This window comes from Bos mutus, chromosome 14 (genome assembly GCF_027580195.1).
Source record: "Bos mutus isolate GX-2022 chromosome 14, NWIPB_WYAK_1.1, whole genome shotgun sequence".
Taxonomy (NCBI): Eukaryota; Metazoa; Chordata; class Mammalia; order Artiodactyla; family Bovidae; genus Bos; species Bos mutus.
Window position 1 is genome coordinate 48,244,301 of NC_091630.1, and position 22,160 is coordinate 48,266,460.

At 41.4% G+C, this 22,160-nt stretch overlaps 1 protein-coding gene across 8 annotated transcripts in view; it reads left to right on the plus strand.

Annotated features, from left to right (window-relative positions):
- NCOA2 (nuclear receptor coactivator 2) overlaps nt 1–14,669 on the plus strand; it is a 286,486-nt gene extending 271,817 nt beyond the window's left edge. For all 8 annotated transcript variants that reach the window (XM_070382281.1, XM_070382289.1, XM_070382286.1 and 5 more), the window contains 6 exons: nt 530–607; nt 2,213–2,450; nt 4,588–4,765; nt 5,588–5,786; nt 9,684–9,773; nt 10,827–14,669. In XM_070382281.1, the coding sequence (XP_070238382.1) occupies nt 530–607; nt 2,213–2,450; nt 4,588–4,765; nt 5,588–5,786; nt 9,684–9,773; nt 10,827–10,838 (795 nt within the window). In that variant the 3' untranslated portion in view covers nt 10,839–14,669. The remainder of the gene's footprint in view (nt 1–529; nt 608–2,212; nt 2,451–4,587; nt 4,766–5,587; nt 5,787–9,683; nt 9,774–10,826) is intronic.
- The last annotated feature ends 7,491 nt before the right edge of the window (nt 14,670–22,160 follow it).

Here is a 22,160-nt window from a genome sequence, read left to right on the forward strand (position 1 = left end):
CACAGTTTCTGGCCCCAAGTGAGTACGCAGGACACCAGGAGCTCCTGCCATGAGTCCTCTCTTGTGATCAAAATCATGGCTTTTAGCAGAATGGTGGCAGAGGGGTGGTGCATTAAGGAATAGCTCTTTTGCTCAAGAAAGTATGTTCTCACTGAAACAAGCCTGGACAGATTTCTGTCATATAGTAAATAACAGTATTGTGGACTTTAAATATCTCCCCTCATTTTTTTCCCTCTGCTTTTTTCCTTAATCTTCCTCTTGGCCTCCTCTTCTGACCATTCTACTCTTTTTCTCCCTTGCAAACAGTGTACTTTCCAAACGGTCCAAAATAACTTCTCAGCTACAAGCAATGGGAAGCATCACTTGATAACTAGCTCACAAGGGTATCCAGCCACACACCATGTGGTTTCAGTATCCAGCAGCATGTGGATGTTGGGTTTGGGGGCTGGGGAAGGTTTCTTGAGGTGGGAATTTGAAGTAAAATATATTCTGTTTAAAAGTGTACTGATTCCCATGTATGTGCATTTAGAATCGCCAGCCACTTATGAATCAAATCAGCAATGTTTCAAATGTGAACTTGACTCTGAGGCCTGGAGTACCCACACAGGTAAGGGGCAGACAAGCTGTCAGTATCCACTTAACCTGTCTCATCATTTCCCTCCTTGATATCCTATGTAAAGCGACTTAGAAGGCCACACATAGATCTAGATCCAGACAATGGAGGTCACGCCATGTGCTTATTGGTCTAGTCTGTTGTCTTTGTGGTTCCCTCCCCATCACTGCCATTTTTATTGCCACATACGGTCAGTTACCATTATTCACACTGTGTGTTCAGTCCTGGGTTTCCCTGATGGCTCAGTGAGTAAAGAACCTGCCTGCAATGCAGGAGACCACAGGGGATGCGGGTTCAGTCCCTGGGTCGGGAAGATCCCCTGGAGGAGGAAATGGCAAGACACTCCAGTATTCTTGCCTGGAGAATCACGTGGACAGAGGAGCCTGGGATACAATCCACAGGGTCACAAAGAGTGGGACTGACTAAGCAAGCAAGCAAAGTTCCTGCCAACACTGAATTGGCAAATAGTGAACCGTTGCTTCTAGGAGAAATAGTGTTCGGTTTCTTTGAGCCTCTTGTCACATTTTCATCAGTCAGTCCATGTGTGTTTCTGTTTGAGGACACCTTTTGTAATATATATTGTTGATCCATTAACGTCAAACTCAAAGCCAGCAGCACCATAACTCACGCCTGAATGAAGCTCGTCTAACTCACACAGTTTCCCCCACAAGGCACATCAGCCTCCTGGACTTGTTTAGGACACTAGATAGCACTAGTCTCAGGACTAGTTTTAAACAGCAGAGTTACTGATAAAAAGCACAACAGTGTGAAAAATGTGGAACTAAGTAGTCCACAAGAAGGACACTTGTCTGCAGTGTGAGAGCTGAAACAAGAACTGATGTCACCTCGTTTCAGCCGTGGGTAGGAATGTGCATGTTGGGCTTCTCACATTTTTTGCTGTTCCACATGTATCCATAAATGACGATGGTGCAGTGAGTATTGGTTCTGGGGTGACAAGTACATGTTAGCGGGTAGGCCAGCTCGCCAGTCCGTGAATAATGAAGTCAGCTATATACAGCCAAGATCCATAACCAGCCTGTCCCCCTCACTGACAGCAAGCACGGTACCCCTTCCCTCATCCATCCTTCCATCCACCCTCCATCCTGGCCTCTGTCACCCTCCTCTCCTTACGCAACTCCCTTTCTTTCTGCCTCCATTCAGCCTTTTCTCAAGTGCTTCAAAGCCACCTTTCAGCAAAGTGACTTGGCGTCCCTTTAGACTTGAATGTCCCTTAATGAGCCTCTAAACTGCCATCTTCAAGGTTTCTGTACAGAGTCTTCTTACAGACGGGACTGATGTTATCTTGGGGTCCCATAGTTAATGGTGTCCTCTCACAGTGAGTCTCCAGTTTATTGATAGTCACTCTGAACTGACCCACATCAGTCATTGCAAGGGTTCTGAATCCTCACTGTGTGTACAGAACTCAGGGCTCACATTCTCCACCGCCAGTTGTTCAGCTCTAAAATGTTCTCTCTTTATTTTCCAAATAATGTTGCATGAGCCTGTACCTTCTGTTATCCTGTTTCTAACATGCGGTTTCTTTTTCGATCTGTGCCCACCCCCATGTCTTCCTCCGTGTATTGCCCACCCCCATTCCAGGCACCTATTAACGCCCAGATGCTGGCCCAGAGACAGAGGGAAATCCTGAACCAACATCTTCGACAAAGACAGATGCATCATCAGCAGCAGCAGGTTCAGCAGCGAACCCTGATGATGCGAGGGCAGGGGCTGAACATGACGCCCAGCGTGGTGGCTCCCAGTGGCGTGCCGGCAGCCATGAGCAACCCCCGGATCCCCCAGGCAAATGCGCAGCAGTTTCCATTCCCTCCAAACTACGGTATGGGACCTAGACCCCCACCACCTTCTACCACTCCTTTCTTCCCAGGGTCCCCTCACTGTCCGGAGTCACAGCTCTTTGTGTGGATCCCAGATGAACCTGGCTAACCAGGGGATGCTAGGAAACCCGCAAGGACAGCTGGGGCTCATCAGGAGTCCCCAGGTCCAATGCAGTATCTTCCCATCTCAGCTCAGCCACTACCCTGTCTCCGAGCACAGGTCTTACTTTAAGAATAACCAGACTAGGTGGGCACACAGTGCCAGTCGTGTGCATAAGCGTGTACACATGTCTGTGTTTACATCCATGTCTGTAAACACAGGTGCACGTGCATATACTTGAGTCTGCTTAGACAAACTGGTAGATACAAATGTTGAAAGATGTATATCCTTTAAGTGTTACAGACCTTCTATGACTTGAGAAAAATAAAGGCTTCCCTGGTGGCTCAGATGGCAAAGAATCTGCCTGCAATACAGGAGGACCCGGGTTTGATGCCAGGGTAGGGAAGATCCCCTGGAGAAGGGAATGGCTACCCACTCCAGTATTCTTGCCTGGGAAATCTCATGGACAGAGGAGCCTGGCAGGCTACAGTCCATGGGGTCGCAGAGAGTTGGACACGACTAAGCGACTAACACTTCCACTTTCAATATTACATCAAATCTTTAATGAATTGATAATTCTTCAGAAGTGCCTTACAGAAATCACAGTGGACTAGCTCTTCATTTTCTTTGTATTGATTTGTTGTTTAATGTCAATCTTAAGCAACAAGCATGCTGTGTCATAAACATTAATATTTGTATGCATGTCATATTCGGTTAATAGTTGAATTATTGATAAAAGTTAAGTGTTTACATCAAGGTTAACATTCAAAATGACTCTCCCCATCTCCCACCAGAGTTCTCTAAAAACAACTACCCAGTCTTTGTGGTGCTTGAACCTCACATCTCCTATTTCTTTCAAGACCCAGAAGGATAATGTACAGCTTTTTCCTGTGTGATCTTAAGTTTTTCTTTCATAGCTTATTAAAGTAGTCATTAAATGTGCGTATTTTACAAGTCTTCTAGGCAAAAATGGGATTACCTTAATGTCATCCCTGAAATTTTCTAAAAAGCTGCCTCCTTTGTTTCCCAGCTCTTCCTCTCTTTCTTTTTTGATGATTTAAGAAGGTCTGCTCAAAGTTTTCTTTCCTTTTAATGTAAACACCATTTGCCTCTAAACTGACCAAGCAGCTTACATGGAGTTTTTCTTTTTCTTGTTAATCTTGTATAGTGCAAAAGTATCCCAGATACTTGTATAGTGTACAAGTAATTTTATATAGTGTACAAGTAATCTTGTATACTGTAAAAGTATTCTTTATGAATACACAGTAAGCTAATCATGAATGCACTTACTTTTTTAAATTTTGTATTTTTTAGCCATATCATGTGACTTGTAGAATCCCAGTTCCCTGACTAGCAATCGAACCCAGGCCCTTAACAGTAAAAGTGGAGACTCCTAACAACTGGACTGCCAGGGAATTCTCATGGTCACTTATTTTTAAAACATAGCTATCTCATCATACAATAACTTAATTTAATAAAAAAGTAGTCAAGTGTGTTGATTTTTGAGAGAACCAAACTTTAATCCAGTTTAACCTAATTGTAGTGACACATAAACATTGAAAGACTGTTTCCAGTCAAAGAGAAATACATACATTTGACCCATTGTTGATTTGCCAGGGATATGGGGCAAGAATGATATTTTCTTTGTCTTTAGTCTCCATAGTTAATATGTCTCCTGGGCACGCCTCTAATTACCATAGAGAACCAAGGTATGAAGAGTTTTTCTTCATGCATTTTATCCCAACTTGGAATCCTTTCTAAATGTGTATAACTTACCAGCACAAGATAGGGTATTTGAAAGTAATTTTATTTTTTTAAGAAATTTGTTTTTATTTGAAAGATAATTGCTTTGCAATATTGTTTTGATTTCTGCCATACCTTAACATGAATTAGCCATAGATGTACATATGTTCCCTCCCTCTTGAATCTCCCTCATGAAAGTAATTTTCTTTGTGTATTTGATTTGAATGTTCTCTTTTGTCCCCTGCCTCAACGATAAAACTAACAGCCTCCTTGGGATTTCTGTTCTGTCTTTTAAGGAATAAGTCAGCAGCCTGACCCCGGCTTCACTGGGGCCGCCGCACCCCAGAGCCCTCTGATATCACCCCGGCTGGCGCACACCCAGAGCCCCATGCTGCAGCAGTCCCAGGCAAACCCAGCCTACCAGGCCTCCTCGGACATGAACGGGTGGGCGCAGGGGAGCATGGGCGCAAACAGGTATGCTGCGTGTCTGTGTCTTTTTGAAACGATCACCAGGCAATCTTTCTATAGCCCGCCTGTCTCTTTTCTGGAAAGTTCTTCTTTGTTCAAGCAAACAATACCCAGTAGACTCCTGAGTAATAAGCCAATCTGCTTTTCCTAGGGCAGATGTTACCAGAATTTACCAAACCCTAGCTTAATATTTTTGCCTTGGGAGTAAAAGGAACCCCACCCCCGCTACCACCACCGCCGCAAGAAGGTAGCACCCCCAATGTATGAGAGCAAGTGCTGTGGAGGCAGTGGCCTGGAAGCCACCTTCTTATCGTGTGTACATACTCAGCTGCTTCAGTCATGTCCAGCTCTTTGCAGCACTATAGCACAGCAGGCTCCTCTGTCCACGGGATTCTCCAGGCAAGAATACTGGAGTGGGTTGCCATGCCCTCCTCCAGGGGATCTTCCCAACCCAGGGATTGAACCCGCCTCTCTTACATCTCCTGCGTTGGCAGACACGTTCTTTACCACTAGCGCCACCTGGGAAGCCCACCCCCCTCTCAGTGCAGGTAATAAAAGCAAACAGAATCCTTGTCTGGTGCAGACATGAGAGTGCAAAGTGTCCCTCCAGACTTTGTCCACCACCCCAACATGGTGATGATGGGGACAGGTCAGAACGCAGTGACCCCTGCAGCTTGGCTGAGCCCTTCCCCTGCTGTCTCTGATCTCACCGTCTCCTGGCCATCACCCCATGCCCCACTCCCCGGGTTCTCTCAGCCTAGGTTTATTCATCCTGCCTCCCTGTTTGCCCAAGGGCTCTAACATTGTAATTTTTCACCGTGTTTCTAGCATGTTCTCGCAACAGTCCCCTCCACACTTCGCACAGCAGGCAAACACCAGCATGTACAATAACAATATGAACATCAATGTATCCATGGCGACCAACACAGGCGGGATGAACAACATGAACCAGATGACCGGACAGATCAGCATGACCTCAGTGACCTCCGTGCCTACGTCAGGGCTGTCCTCCATGGGTCCCGAGCAGGTGAGCACCCCAAAGAGAAACCACCCTCAGTTTCTTGATTGCAACTTTTTGTCTGTTTCTGCTATTAAATGAGTCTTTCCATGTGCTTAACGTCTGCCATCAATTCCCACATTTATTTTGAAGAGTGTTTTTTCACCTTACCATCACTAGTGTTAGTGCAATTAACAGAAATACGTGTTAATGATGAAATAAACACAAAAGGATCTCTGACAGCTCAAAGATCTTTTAAAATATTTCTTAACTAACTTGTCTTCTAAATTTTTCTCTTATTTGAAGGCTTTTGCAGTATCAAAAATGAATGTCAAAAAATGGAGTGATGAAATGCACTTTCTTAAATAGTTATATTTGGGGATTTTCAAGAACTGATGTTTTTTTCTCCTAAACATAAAACCAGGTGAAGGGAGCTCCCTGGCAGTCCGGTGGTTAGGACTCTGCTTTCACTGCTGAGGGTGCAGGTTCAGTCCCTGGTCAGGGAACTAAGATTCCACAAGTCATGCAGCATGGCCAAAGGACAGGGGGTGGGAAAGGATCGTTGGTCTACTTTGCACTCAAAAAAGTAAACATATAACGACATAAGATATAATGGTCGTCTGAGTTAAATTCACCCATTCCAGTCCATTTTAGTTCACCAATTCCTAAAATGTCAATGTTCACTCTTGCCATCCCCTCCTTGTTTAACCACTTACAATTTGCCTTGATTCGTGGATGGACCTAACATTCCAGGCTCCTAGGCAGTATTGCTCTTGTTTGGAAGAAATGGAGTAGCCATAATAGTCAACGAAAGAGTCCAAAAGGCAGTACTTGGATGCAGTCCCAAAAACGACAGAATGATTTATCTCTGTTCATTTCCAAGTCTAACCATTCAGTTTCACAGTATTCCAAGTCTATACCCTGACTAGTGACGCTGAAGAAGCTGAAGTTGAATGGTTCTATGAAGAACAAAACCTTCTAGAACTAACACCAAAAAAAACACGTCCTCTTCCTTATTGGGGACTAGAATGCAATAGTAGGAAGTCAAGAGCTACCTGGAGTAACAGGCAAATTTGGCCTTGGAGTACAAAGCGCAACAGGTCAAAGGCTAACAGAGTTTTGCCAAGAGAACGCACTGGTCATAGCAAACACCCTTTTCCAACAACACAAGAGAAGACTCTACACATGGACATCACCAGATGATCAACACCGAAATCACATTGATTATATTCTTAGGATCCAAAGATGGAGAAGCTTTACAGTCAGCAAAAACAAAACCAGGAGCTGACTGTGGCTCAGATCATGAATGCCTTATTGTCAAATTCAGACTTAAATTGAAGAAAGTAGGGAAAACCACTAGACCATTCAGGTATGACCTAAATCAAATCCCTTGCGATTATACAGTGGAAGTGACAAATGGATTCAAGGGATTAGATCTGATAGAGTGCCTGAAGAACTATGGACAGAGGAACATTGTACAGGAGGCAGTGATCAATACCATCCCCAAGAAAAAGTAATGCAAAAAGGCAAAATGGTTGTCTGACAAGGCCTTACAAATAGCTGAGAAAAGAAGAGAAGCAAAGGAAAAAAGGAAAAATATAATATTTGAATGCAGAGTTCCAAAGAATAGCAGGGAGAGATGAGAAAGCCTTCCTCAGTGATCAATGCAAAGAAATAGAAGAAAACAATAGAATGGGAAAGACTAGACATCTCTTCAAGAAAATTAGAGATACCAAGGGAACATTTCATGCAAAGATGGGCTCAGTAAAGGACAGAAATGGTATGGACCTAACAGAAGCAGAAGATACTAAGAACACGTGGCAAGAATACACAGAAGAACTAAACAAAAAAAGATCTTCATGACCCAGATAATCACAATGGTGTGATCACTCACCTAGAGCCAGACATCCTGGAATGTGAAGTCAAGTGGACCTTAGGAAGTATCACTATGAACAAAGCTAGTGGAGGTTATGGAATTCGAGTTGAGCTACTTCAAATGCTACAAGATAATACTGTGAAAGTGCTGCACTCAATATGCCAGCAAATTTGGAAAACTCAGCAGTGGCCACCTTTTTCAGTGGCCACTGAAAAAGGTCAGTTTTCATTCCAATCCCAAAGAAAGGCAATGCCAAAGAATGTTCAAACTACCACACAATTGCACTCATCTCACACACTAGCAAAGTAATGCTCACAATTCTCCAAGCCAGGCTTCAACAGTACATGAACTGTGAACTTCCAGATGTTCAAGCTGGATTTAGAAAAGGCAGAGGAACCAGAGATCAAATTGCCAACATCCATTGGATCATCGAAAAAGCAAGAGAATTCCAGAAAAACGTCTACTTCTGCTGTACTGACTACTCCAAAGCCTTTGACTGTGTGGATCACAACAAATTGTGGAAAATTGTTAAAGAAATGGGAATACCAGAACACCTGACCTGCCTTCAGAGAAACCTATATGCAGGTCAAGAAGCAACAGTTAGGACTTGACATGGAACAAAAGACTGGTTCCAAATAGGAAAAGGAGTACGTCAAGGCTGTATATTGTCACCCTGCTTATTTAACTTATATGAAGAGTACATTATTTGAAATGCCAGGCTGGATGAAACACAAGCTGAAATCAAGATTGCTAGGAGAAATATCAATAACCTCAGATTCTCAGATGACACTAACCTATAGCAGAAAGCGAAGAAGAACTAAAGAGCTTCTTGATGAAAGTGAAAGAGGAGAGTGAAAAGTTGGCTTAAAACTCAACATTCAGAAAACTAAGATCATGGCATCCAGTCCCATCATTTCATGGCAAATAGATGGGAAACAGTGGAAACAGTGACAGACTTTATTTTGGGGGGCTGCAAAATCACTGCAAATGGTGACTGCAGCCATGAAATTAAAAGACGCTTACTCCTTGGAAGAAAAGCTATGACCAACCTAGACTGCATATTAAAAAGCAGAGATAATTACTTTACCAACAAAGGTCCATCTTGTCAAAGCTATGGTTTTTCCAGTAATCATGTATGGATGTGAGAGTTGGACTATAAAGAAAGCTGAGTGTTGAAGAATTGATGCTTTTGAACTGCGGTGTTGGAGAAGACTTGAGAGAGTCCCTTGGACTGCAGGAAGATCCAGCCATTCCATCCTAAAGGAAATCAGTCCTGAATATTCATTGGAAGGACTGATGCTGAAGCTGAAACTCCAATACTTTGGCCACCTGATGCAAAGAACCAACTCATTGGAAAAACCCTAATGCTGGGAAAGATCGAAGGCAGGAGGAGAAGTGGACAACAGAGGATGAGATGGTTGGATGGCATCACTGACATGATGAACATGAGTTTCAGCAAGCTCTGGGAGTTGGTGATGGACAGGGAAGCCTGGCATGCTGCAGTCCATGGACTCACAAAGAGTCGGACAAGACTGAGCAACTGAACTGAACTGAAAGACATAAGAATGTTTCTAATATTATTATCTCTGTTGAATTTCTATATAGAATGCAAATGAAAATTAATTGTGAAGGCAGCCAGTGTATTTATAGGGGCTTCTCAGGTGATGCTAGTGGTAAAGAACCCACCTGCCCGTTCAGGAGACCTGAGAGATGTGGGTTTGATCCCTGGGTGGAGAAAATCATCTAGAGAAGAAAATGGCAACCCACTCTAGTATTCTTGCCTGGAGAACCCCATGGACAGAGGAGCCTGTCAGGCTATAGTCCATGGGGTCGCAGAGAGTCGAACACAGATGAGAGTGAGCGCAGCACGTTTTCACGTTCCTCCACACTCCCCCCAGAACTTGCATGTGGGAGACTAGATGAGGGGAGTGGCCTTCTGTCCTGGTAATTCTGCTCCTGGAAACAAAGCAGAAGCTTGGTGGGTGGCTGCTCCCCAGTAGGCGTATGGATGTCTCTCAAGATAAAGCCCCGTGCTGTCCTGTCGCCCTCAGGTGAATGACCCTGCTCTGAGGGGAGGCGGCCTTTTCCCTAGCCAGCTGCCTGGGATGGACATGATTAAGCAGGAGGGAGATGCATCACGGGTAAGAAACCAGAGAAATAAACCCGCGGCTGTGAGTATTCCATAGACTAGAATTGGCACAGACACGTTGTCAGCCAGTAGGCTGAGGAGAATTGTGTAATATGGACTTCCCCGGCGGTCCAGTGGCTAAGACCCTGCCCTTCCAATGCAGGAGCCACATGCTGTGCAATGCAGCCAAAAAGAGAAGGGAAAAAAAAATCTCATTTTATTGGATATACAACGATGTTTGTGTGAGTAATTTTTTATTTAAGCTCATTTTAATTGAGCTGATGGTGGCATATGATTTAAAAACACTCATTTTGCCCCAGAATGGAATGATTATAGCAAAGCAAAAAATGAAATAGCAAAGAATTAGGCGTGTTAGCACAAACTCTGATTTCTTTTTGTTTCTGAATTGTAATGTTTGATTTTCAGAAGGATGAAGAGGAACTGGCTTCTAATTGTTCTCTCTCCCTTAATTAAGTCTCAGTTTACTCTAAGGGGAAGGCTACTGCAGGTCAGATGGTGCAGGGCGTTCAGAAGGTCTAGGGTGGACTCCCTGGTGGTTCAGTGGCTAAGACCCCACTCTCCCTTCATTAAGCCCAAGTTTATTCTAAGTGTTCTAGATTTCATTTTCTTTAAGCAGCAGTCTTAAAATCTGATCTATATTATTTCTTTATCATCTTAAACACTTTTTCTAAGAGTGATATTACTGTGTCCAACTAAATCTTGAAACAGTAGAACAGTTAGTACTGAGAACCCACCTGAGTTGGGAGCCTGGTGACAGGCCTGTTAACAAGAGGAAGGGCTCTCAACAGTTTGGCACAGGTGCTGGGGCCTCTTAAGGGAGAAAATGTTGTCCCTAGCAGTAAGTAACTATTTTCAAGTTCTCTCTTAAGTGACAAAATGTAGAATTGATGTTGAATTTCCTACAAAACAAAAAAATAAGTGAGTGTAACCTTTGTGGTTGGGGTTATTTAAAATGGCCAAGTAGTCTGATGTTTTCATGCTGGGCCTCATGATGGTTTTACCAAAAATTCTGAGCCATGACAACTTTCTCTTTATTTTCCCGCAGAAATACTGCTGACACTGAAGGTAGCTGGTTGCTTCTTTCTTCAGCTGACTGGGCTCACTTGCTCAAGACACTTACCAATCTGGAGAGCTGCGTCTCTTCGTTTCGACCCAACCGACCTGCCATCCAGCCCTGCCCGAGCAAGACGGGCTGACGGCCGAGTCCCTCGGCTCCTCCTCCTGGGGGAGCCGCCTGTCGGGTTGACAGATGGTCTGCAGCTCGCGTCCGGACAGTTGTCAGTCTGTTCACTGCATTCACCTTAGTGCAACTTAGATCTCTCCTGCAGAGTAAATGTTGACAGGCAGACTTCACACCCGTGTCAGATTGAATGTATCTAAATGTATGTATTTAAGGAAAACAACCCATGCTCTTGTTCTCTTCCTGTCTGGCTCCAGACACTGGTTTCTTGCTTTGTTTTCCCTGGCTAACCAGTCCAAAAGATTAAGATTTCATCTGGGGGAAAGAAAAGATTAAAAAAAAAATCAAACTAAAGATGTTTTAAGCTAAGCCTGCCTCTGGGATAAGCAGGACAGACACCGTGGACCGTGCCGTGTGTACAGACATGCCCAAGAAGTGAAGACCAAGACATCGTAGTTGTATCTTTGTAGAAAGCTCTCAAGACGGTGTTGGAAAGCATTTCCAGTTCCTTGAACAGATGAAAAAGAGCCTGTGGGAGGGCTGTTAACATTAACAAGTCCTTCTTCCTCTTTTTTTTTTCTTTTCAATTTCTTTGATTCAAACCAAACTAGTTCGCCCAAATCATGAATCAGAAAGAAATTGATTTCCAAATTCAGTTTGCTTTAGATCCATCAGAAGCTTGAATCAGCGCCTCTTCTTCCATCTGATCCTTCCCTTCTCCCTCTACCTTCCCCATTCTCCCCTTTTTTTTTTTTTTTTAATAAAAGCAACAGAAACCAGGTAAGCCCTTTATTATTTCCTTCCATGTTTTGCCAGCCACTTACCAGCCGCTAACTCTGAAATTCCAGAAAAAATGCATTTACTGGAAGGAGAGGAGCAAAGTTAGTACTCGAAACCCATCAGACTTTGGACACCTGCCTGGGAAGTGTGTTCATTCTGTTCCCCGCGACACTGGCCCCCCACACGGGAGAAAACCACAGTGTGCTTAAAATTGACCGCAGGCATCAGGACAGAGTTCACCTCCGCCATGTGTCTTTTATTTTGTTTTTTTTAGCAGTGCTGACTTAATAAGCCGAAGTTTTGTAAGGTACATAAAATCCAATTTATATGTAAACAAGCAATAATTTAAGTTGAGGACTTAAGTGTTTTAATTGTGTAATTTTTTGTGAGGTATACATATTGTGGAATCGAATCCAAAATGAGGTACTTCAGTGTTACAATTAGATATCTTCATAGCAGTGTCTCCTGAAAGTGTTTTGTAAAGGCTCTCAAGGCCTCGATTAGACCTAATTTGTAGACTTAAGACTTTTTATTTTCTAAATCTTGTGATTCTGCTCATAAGTCATTTATCTATCTGATATGCAGCCGCTGTAGAAACCAATTCTTGATTTTTATATGTTTATATTCTTTCTTAACCTTAGGAAGACTACGTGTTACTAAGCAGGCCACTTTTCTGGTTGTTTTTCTTGCCCACTCTGGTAGGGGAATAATCTTTTCTTAATTGGCATCAGTTTCAGACAACTGTAATACCAAGAAACTGGTGACCTTTTTTGAGCTATTTCTCCCCAACTCCTAAGACACCTACTTTCTTACCTAAATTTCAGAATGATGTCTTTTTGATGTCTAAAAAGCAAAGCATTTTATATCTCGTCAGCCAGGCCTTTTAGGAACAGAGAAGTCTTTTTTCCTTGAAATCTGCTTGTTTTTTTGTGGAAGGGTGAAAAATAGACAAACTACCCCTACTCATACGTGTCTCTCTATATGGACAGATTACGGAAGTATAGAAAGAGATAGAGCCCAAAGATAAATGGTTAAGTAGACAGTCTGAAAGCATGGCTCCATGCTAAAGAAATGTTCTGGGAAATCTGCATTTCGCTACTTTGTTTTCCACGTAGGGGGTCTCACTACAGGAAGGTGGCCCAGGCACAGCACTTGGTGGGGGCCACCAATTCACAGTCCCCCCCCTCAAAAGGCTCTGCTTTTCTCAACCAAACCATTGGGTCGCCCAGCTGTGGTGGAGGAATAACTCGGGCGGACATCAGCCCGAGCTCAGCGTCCTCACTGGCACCACAAGGCTTATGTCACACTTGGTGTCACGTGACCACTTTCCAGTTGACATTTAGAAACATGTGAATTAGAATGAATGGAACTTCACAAGAGAGAATGGAGTTTAACCTGGATTTGTCTGAGTTGGAAGTCCCTTTCCACGGGAACCCTGTCCAAAAACCCCTGTGTACCTTCTCTTGTTTGACCTTCTGCCCGCTGTGTTCTGTCAGTCCCAGTTCAGACAGATCTGATCTGCAAACCTGCCATTCCGGTAATTGGGAATAACTCATAATCATTGCCATTTTGAAGGAAGAGAGATGATCAGTTCTCTTACAGCTTAGATCAGGTCATGGGTTTTTTACATCTAATTAAGAAAAGTCAGTGAAGGAATCCTCTGATCACATTGATCATGACAGAAGCAAAGGCCAAACCAGTCCCTCCATGATCAGTATTTCTCATGGTGTACACAATAAACTTGTTAGACCGAGTACTCGGTTTTCGTTTAATAGAACAAATAATCAGTGTTTTACTTATATTACTAAATGTGAAAAACACATAATGTGAAAAGTATACATACATTAACTTGGTTGTGAAGCTCATCTACGTGTTCATGTAACGTGGTAAGTTGAAAAAGTGAAGTGAGCTGTTTTCCTGCAATGAATTCGTTGGACTCAAAAGATGAAGATGCCCCCTCCCACGTGTATCTCTCATGGCCTGTAACCATTGAAAGCAATGTTTTTGCAGTTTATATAATGCAGTTTTTAATCTGTGTGTAAAAACGGAGTTCCTATGGGCTTAACACATGAAATGGGTGGCACAGATCCCCTTGCAGAACCCAAAGATACACAATCAATTTTGAAATGCAACTTAAGCCATTAATTGTTGGTGTGAATTTAAAATTTTCTAGTATTTGTATGGTAGTATGCTGCCTCCGAGCAAAGCATTCTCTGCACAAAAGAAAATTACTGTAGTGGCTTCGATTTTAATTAGAATTTTCTCCCTGGTGTTTCTTTATAGACTAAAACGAAACCTTTTAAGTTTCTTACTACAGGTAAAAGCTATGTGCAAGAACCTCAAAATGCTAAAATCTAGCATAATGCCTTAGATCTGTTTTTAAGTCTTGTATATTCCTACATAGCTGTCCGATGTATTATATTTGTATAGTGAACTGTGTACAATTTTTTGAATAAGTGCATCATCACTTAAACTTTATGTTGTTGAATGGTGATGATGATACATTTCTTCAAACATTTAACTGTCTTTTTTTTTTTCTTATGCCATTTGTGGTTTTATTTGTACAGTTCCTCATGAAGTTGCATCTGAGATGTGTGTATATGAAAAGATTATCCAAGGGTAAAATTAAGCAATATATTAACTATGGTTCTTCAGGAGAAAGCTTACAGTGCTTCAGGTTGTGATTTATTTTCAAAATGGAGTTGACTCCAAACATCACTTTGTTCACCTGCATTGATGTTTGTATTTCTAGTGTGAGCAGTTTATGCAAAAGGTAGATATATTCAAGAGAAATTTTAAATACATTTATGCAAGTTAATATTGCTTTGCTGATGCTATTTGCTTATTTGATGTTAAATAATGCTATTGTAAATAAAGAATTCTGTTGTTATTGCATCATTTAATAAATTTTAATGCCTTCGGGTTTTACATGGCTTTGAAGATTTTCTTGAGTTTATATTATATCCTCATTCACAGTTGCAGTTAAATATAAAATTACCTGACTTGCCATTTAATAATTTCTTAGACTTATACAGTAGTTGGCACTGTTCTCAGCATGTTAACATTTATTCTCTCAATGTCCCATTTTCTAGATTTTCTGAAATCTGAAGCCTGTCTGAAGTCTGAAGCCAAGAGGGGTGTGTCTTGCTTAAGATTATCTGACAACTTAATCGCAAATAGAGGTGGAATCTAAATGAATCCTAAATGATGCTATCACCTCTCATTCCTGTTTCTCAAAAAACATTTATGAGAACAACGCGGGCTTCTTACTGGTTTATTAAGGTTATACCTTACACATTAGAATAATCATGATGGTTTTAATAGGTTGGCTTATTGGTAGTCAATAAGCAATGCAAGTACAGTACTTAAAACCCAGGTCATAAACTACATGAAATAATAAATCTGGAATTGTATTTTTTTAAATATACCAAAACCGAAATGAATGATGAGAAAAATCTATGCTAGTCACCATATTAACAAAGTAAAAGAAGAATTTAAAAAACATGATTAACTTAATAGACACTGTTGGATAAATTTGCATAGGATAAATTTCAGCCCCCATACATGAGAAAATCTCAAGGAAAAGTAAAGCTCGGCAAAGTGAATGCCCTAAAATTGTTTAAAGTTATTTGATACAATCCCCCTGTGACTTCATGGTGAAATATTAAAAGAATTGAAATAAGAACAAAATAAGTAGCCCACTACCCATGCTAAGAAATAGGTTATCAGGGATGGCGGAGGAGTAGGACAGGGAGAACACTTTCTCCCCCACAAATTCATCAAAAGAGCATTTAAACGTCGAGTAAATTCCACAAAACAACTTCTGAATGCCGGCAGAGGACATCAGGCACCCAGAAAAGCAATCCAACTCTTGAAAGGAGGTAGGAAAAAAAATATAAAAGACAAAAAAAGAGACAAAGAGGGAGGGACGGAGCTCCGTCCGGGAAGGAGTCTAAAAAGAGAGAAGTTTCCAAACACCAGGAAACCTTCTCACTGCCGAATCTGTGCCGAGCTTTGGAAGCACAGAGGGCAACGTAACAGGAAGAAAAATAAATAAACAATTAAAACTCAAGATTGCGAGTCCTACGGTAACTCCCCAGTGGAGAAGAAGCGCAGACGCCTGCAGGCGCCATTAACAAGCGGGGCTGGGCAGGGGGCGCAGCAGCGGGCTGCATCGCTTAGAGTAAGAATCTGGCCTAAATACCCTGAGCACTATCTGAGCGAAATAATTTGGGCTAACAAACCAGACTGTGGGATATCTACTACGCGAAAAGCCAGCCCCAACCTAAGACCGCCAGGCCCGTGCACGGAACAAAGAATTGAACAGAGATAGCCGGCTGCAGACCTTCCCCCTCCGGTGATAGGCAGCCAGAGCCGGAAGGGGGTAATCGCAGCCCCAGAGAGACATTATCTATAAAACTGTAAGCAGGCTTCTTTGCTAACTAAAACTTCTTGGGGGTCTGGACGGTTAACATCTGCCTAAGAAGGTGCGCCGGTTTTGCGCCCAGATAACCGAGTGGCGGGGAGGCGATAAGTCGCAGCATTGGCGCTCGCCAAACACCTCATCACTTGAGCTGCTCGGACCTGGGAAGAGCACAATACTCAGGCCCAACTGAGTCTGCGCCTCTGAGGACTATCCGAGTGCCTGAACCTGAGCGGCTTGGACCTGGGAGGTACATGCAACCCAGGGCCAGCCTTGGATTGTTCCCGGCGGAACAACCTAGAGCCCGAGCAGTGTGGGCAGGGAGGCTACACGCGCAGTGAGCGGGGGCAGACCCAGTGTGGCTGAGGCACTGCAAGCGCACGCCAGTGTTATTTGCTTGCAGCATCCCTCCCTCCCTCCCCCACAGCGACTGAACAAAGAGAAGAAATACAGTTCCACCCATCAGAACACTGACACAAGCTTCCCTAACCAGGAAACCTTGACAAGTCACCTGTACAAACCCACACACAGTGAGGAATAGCCACAATAAAGAGAACTCCACAAACTGCCAGAATACAGAAAGGACACCCCATACTCAGCAATTTAAACAAGATAAAGAGACAGAGGAATAGCCAGCAGATAAAGGAACAGGATAAATGCCCACCAAACCAAACAAAAGAGGAAGAGATAGGGAATCTACCTGATAAAGAATTCGAATAATGATAGTGAAATTGATCCAAAATCTAGAAATTAAAATGGAATCACAGATAAATAGCTTGAGACAAGGATTGAGAAGATGCAAGAAAGGTTTAACAAGGACCTAGAAGAAATAAAAAAGTCAATATACAATGAATAATGCAATAAATGAAATTAAAAACACTCTGGAGGCAACAAATAGTAGAATAACAGAGGCAGAAGATAGGATTAGTGAATTAGAAGATAGAATGGTAGAAATAAATGAATCAGAGAGAATAAAAGAAAAACGAATTAAAAGAAATGAGGACAATCTCAGAGACCTCCAGGACAATATTAAACGCTACAACATTGAATCATAGGGTTCCAGAAGAAGAAGACAAAAAGAAAGACCATGAGAAAATACTTGAGGAGATAATAGTTGAAAACTTCCCTAAACTGGGAAGGAAATAATCACCCAAGTCCAAGAAACCCAGAGAATCCCAAACAGGATAAAACCAAAGTGAAACACCCCAAGACACATATTACTCAAATTAACAAAGATCAAACACAAAGAACAAATATTAAAAGCAGCAAGGGAAAAACAACAAATAACACACAAGGAATTCCCATAAGGATAACAGCTGATCTTTCAATAGAAACTCTTCAAGCCAGGAGGGAATGGCAAGACATACTTAAAATGATGAAAGAAAATAACCTACAGCCCAGATTATTGTACCCAGCAAGGATTTCATTCAAGTATGAAGGAGAAATCAAAAGCTTCTCAGATAAGCAAAAGCTGAGAGAATTCTGCACCACCAAACCAGCTCTACAACAAATACTAAAGGATATTCTCTAGACAGGAAACACAAAAATGGTGTATAAATTCAACCCCAAACAATAAAGTAAATGGCAACGGGATCATACTTATCAGTAATTACCTTAAACGTAAATGGGTTGAATGCCCCAACCAAAAGACAAAGACTGGCTGAATGGATACAAAAACAAGACCCCTACATATGTTGTCTACAGGAGACCCACCTCAAAACAGGGGACACATACAGACTGAAAGTGAAGGGCTGGAAAAAGATTTTCCATGCAAATAGGGACCAAAAGAAAGCAGGAGTAGCAATACTCATATCAGATAAAATAGACTTTAAAACAAAGGCTGTGAAAAGAGACAAAGAAGGTCACTACATAATGATCAAAGGATCAATCCAAGAAGAAGATATAACAATTATAAATATATATGCACCCAACACGGAGCACCGCAGTATGTAAGACAAATGCTAACAAGTATGAAAGGAGAAATTAACAATAACACAATAATAGTGGGAGACTTTAATACCCCACTCACACGTATGGATAGATCAACTAAACAGAAAATTAATAAGGAAACACAAACTTTAAACGATACAATAGACCAGTTAGACCTAATTGATATCTATAGGACATTTCATCCCAAAACAATGAATTTCACCTTTTTCTCAAGCGCACATGGAACCTTCTCCAGGATAGATCACATCCTGGGCCATAAAGCTAGCCTTGGTAAATTCAAAAAAAATAGAAATCATTCCAAGCATCTTTTCTGACCACAATGCAGTAAGATTAGATCTCAATTACAGGAGAAAAACTATTAAAAATTCCAACATATGGAGGCTGAACAACACGCTGCTGAATAACAAACAAATCACAGAAGAAATCAAAAAGAAATCAAAATTTGCATAGAAACGAATGAAAATGAAAACACAACAACCCAAAACCTGTGGGACACAGTAAAAGCAGTCCTAAGGGAAAGTTCATAGCAATACAGGCACACCTCAAAAAACAAGAAAAAGTCAAATAAATAACCTAACTCTACACCTCAAACAACTAGAAAAGGAAGAAATGAAGAACCCCAGGGTTAGTAGAAGGAAAGAAATCTTAAAAATTAGAGCAGAAATAAATGCAAAAGAAACAAAAGAGACCATAGCAAAATCAATCAACAAAGCCAAAAAGCTGGTTCTTTGAAAGGATAAATAAAATTGACAAACCATTAGCCAGACTCATCAAGAAACAAAGGGAGAAAAATCAAATCAATAAAATTAGAAATGACAGTGGAGAGATCACAACAGACAACATAGAAATACAAAGGATCATAAGAGACTATTATCAACAATTATATGCCAATAAAATGGACAACGAGGAAGAAATGGACAAATTCTTAGAAAAGTACAACTTTCCAAAACTCGACCAGGAAGAAATAGAAAACCTTAACAGACCCATCACAAGCATGGAAATTGAAACTGTAATCAAAAATCTTCCAGCAAACAAAAGCCCAGGTCCAGACGGCTTCACAGCTGAATTCTACAAAAATTTAGAGAAGAGCTAACACCTATCCTGCTCAAACTCTTCCAGAAAATTGCAGAGGAAGGTAAACTTCCAAACTCATTCTATGAGGCCACCATCACCCTAATACAAAAAACCTGACAAAGATGCCACAAAAAAGAAAACTATAGGCCAATATCACTGATGAACATAGATGCAAAAATCCTAAACAAAATTCTAGCAATCAGAATCCAACAACACATTAAAAAGATCATACACCATGACCAAGTGGGCTTTATCCCAGGGATGCAAGGATTCTTCAATATCCGCAAATCAATCAATGTAATACACCACATTAACAAATTGAAAAACAAAAACCATATGATTATCTCAATAGATGCAGAGAAAGCCTTTGACAAAATTCAACACCCATTTATGATAAAAACTCTCCAGAAAGCAGGAATAGAAGGAACATACCTCAACATAATAAAAGCTATATATGACAAACCCACAGCAAACATTATCCTCAATGGTGAAAAATTGAAAGCATTTCCTCTAAAGTCAGGAACAAAACAAGGGTGCCCACTTTCACCATTACTATTCAACATAGTTTTGGAAGTTTTGGCTACAGCAATCAGAGCAGAAAAAGAAATAAAAGGAATCCAAAATGGAAAAGAAGAAGTAAAACTCTCACTATTTGCAGATGACATGATCCTCTACATAGAAAACCCTAAAGACTCCACCAGAAAATTACTAGAACTAATCAATGATTATAGTAAAGTTGCAGGATATAAAATCAACACACAGAAATCCCTTGCATTCCTATACACTAATAATGAGAAAACAGAAAGAGAAATTAAGGAAACAATTCCATTCACCATTGCAACGAAGAGAATAAAATACTTAGGAATATATCTACCTAAAGAAACTAAAGATATATATAAAAAAACTATAAAACACTGGTGAAAGAAATCAAAGAGGACACTAATAGATGGAGAAATATACCATGTTCATGGATTGGAAGAATCAATATAGTGAAAATGAGTATACTACCCAAAGCAATTTATAGATTCAATGCAATCCCTATCAAGCTACCAACAGTATTCTTCACAGAGCTAGAACAAATAATTTCACAATTTGTATGGAAATACAAAAAACCTCGAATAGCCAAAGCGATCTTGAGAAAGAAAAATGGAACTGGAGGAATCAACCTACCTGACTTCAGGCTCTACTACAAAGCCACAGTTATCAAGACAGTATGGTACTGGCACAAAGACAGAAATATAGATCAATGGAACAAAATAGAAAGCCCAGAGATAAATCCACGCACATATGGACACCTTATCTTTGACAAAGGAGGCAAGAATATACAGTGGATTAAAGACAATCTCTTTAACAAGTGGTGCTGGGAAATCTGGTCAACCACTTGTAAAAGAATGAAACTAGAACACTTTCTAACACCATATACAAAAATAAACTCAAAATGGATTAAAGATCTCAACATAAGACCAGAAACTATAAAACTCCTAGAGGAGAACATAGGCAAAACACTCTCTGACATACATCACAGCAGGATCCTCTATGACCCACCTCCCAGAATATTGGAAATAAAAGCAAAAATAAACAAATGGGACCTAATTAAACTTAAAAGCTTCTGCACATCAAAGGAAACTATTAGCAAGGTGAAAAGACAGCCTTCAGAATGGGAGAAAATAATAGCAAATGAAGCAACCGACAAACAACTAATCTCAAAAATATACAAGCAACTCCTACAGCTCAACTCCAGAAAAATAAATGACCCAATCAAAAAATGGGCCAAAGATCTAAATAGACATTTCTCCAAAGAAGACATACAGATGGCTAACAAACACTTGAAAAGATGTTCAACATCACTCTTTATCAGAGAAATGCAAATCAAAACCACTATGAGGTACCATTTCACACCAGTCAGAATGGCTGCGATCCAAAAGTCTACAAATAATAAATGCTGGAGAGGGTGTGGAGAAAAGGGAACCTCTTACACTGTTGGTGGGAATGCAAATTAGTACAGCCACTATGGAGAACAGTGTGGAGATTCCTTAAAAACTGGAAATAGAACTGCCTTATGATCCAGCAATCCCACTGCTGGGCATACACACTGAGGAAACCAGAAGGGAAAGAGACATGTGTACCCAATGTTCATCGCAGCACTGTTTATAATAGCCAGGACATGGAAGCAACCTAGATGTCCATCAGCAGATGAATGGATAAGAAAGCTGTGGTACATATACACAATGGAGTATTACTCAGCCATTAAAAAGAATACATTTGAATCAGTTCTAATGAGGTGGATGAAACTGGAGACTATTATACAGAGTGAAGTAAGCCAGAAGGAAAAACATAAATACAGTATACTAACGCATGTATATGGAATTTAGAAAGATGGTAACGATAACCTTGTGTACGAGACAGCAAAAGAGACACTGATGTATAGAACAGTCTTATGGACTCTGTGGGAGAGGGTGGGAAGATTTGGGAGAATGTCATTGAAACATGTGAAATGTCATGTATGAAACGAGATGCCAGTCCAGGTTCAGTGCACGATGCTGGATGCTTGGGGCTGGTGCGCTGGGAAGGCCCAGGGGGATGGTATGGGGAGGTTGGGAGGGAGGAGGGTTCAGGATGGGGAGCAAAAAAAAAAAAAAGAGTGAGGCTATAGATGCACACATTTAGTCCTTGTAGCTATGGCCAATTTCCCAAAGCGGTTGTCCAACATCTTTATGCTTTTACACACGCACACACACACACCCCCTTAGAGAGCTGGGGTACTGTTTCTTTATGCTTTTACACACGCACACACACACACACCCCTAGAGAGCTGGGGTACTGTTTCTTTATGCTTTTACACACGCACACACACGCACACCCTTAGAGCTGGGGTACTGTTTTGGTTGTGGGCACGCACACACGCGCACACCCTAGAGAGCTGGGGTACTGTTTTGGTTGTGGGCACGCACACACACGCACACCCTTAGAGC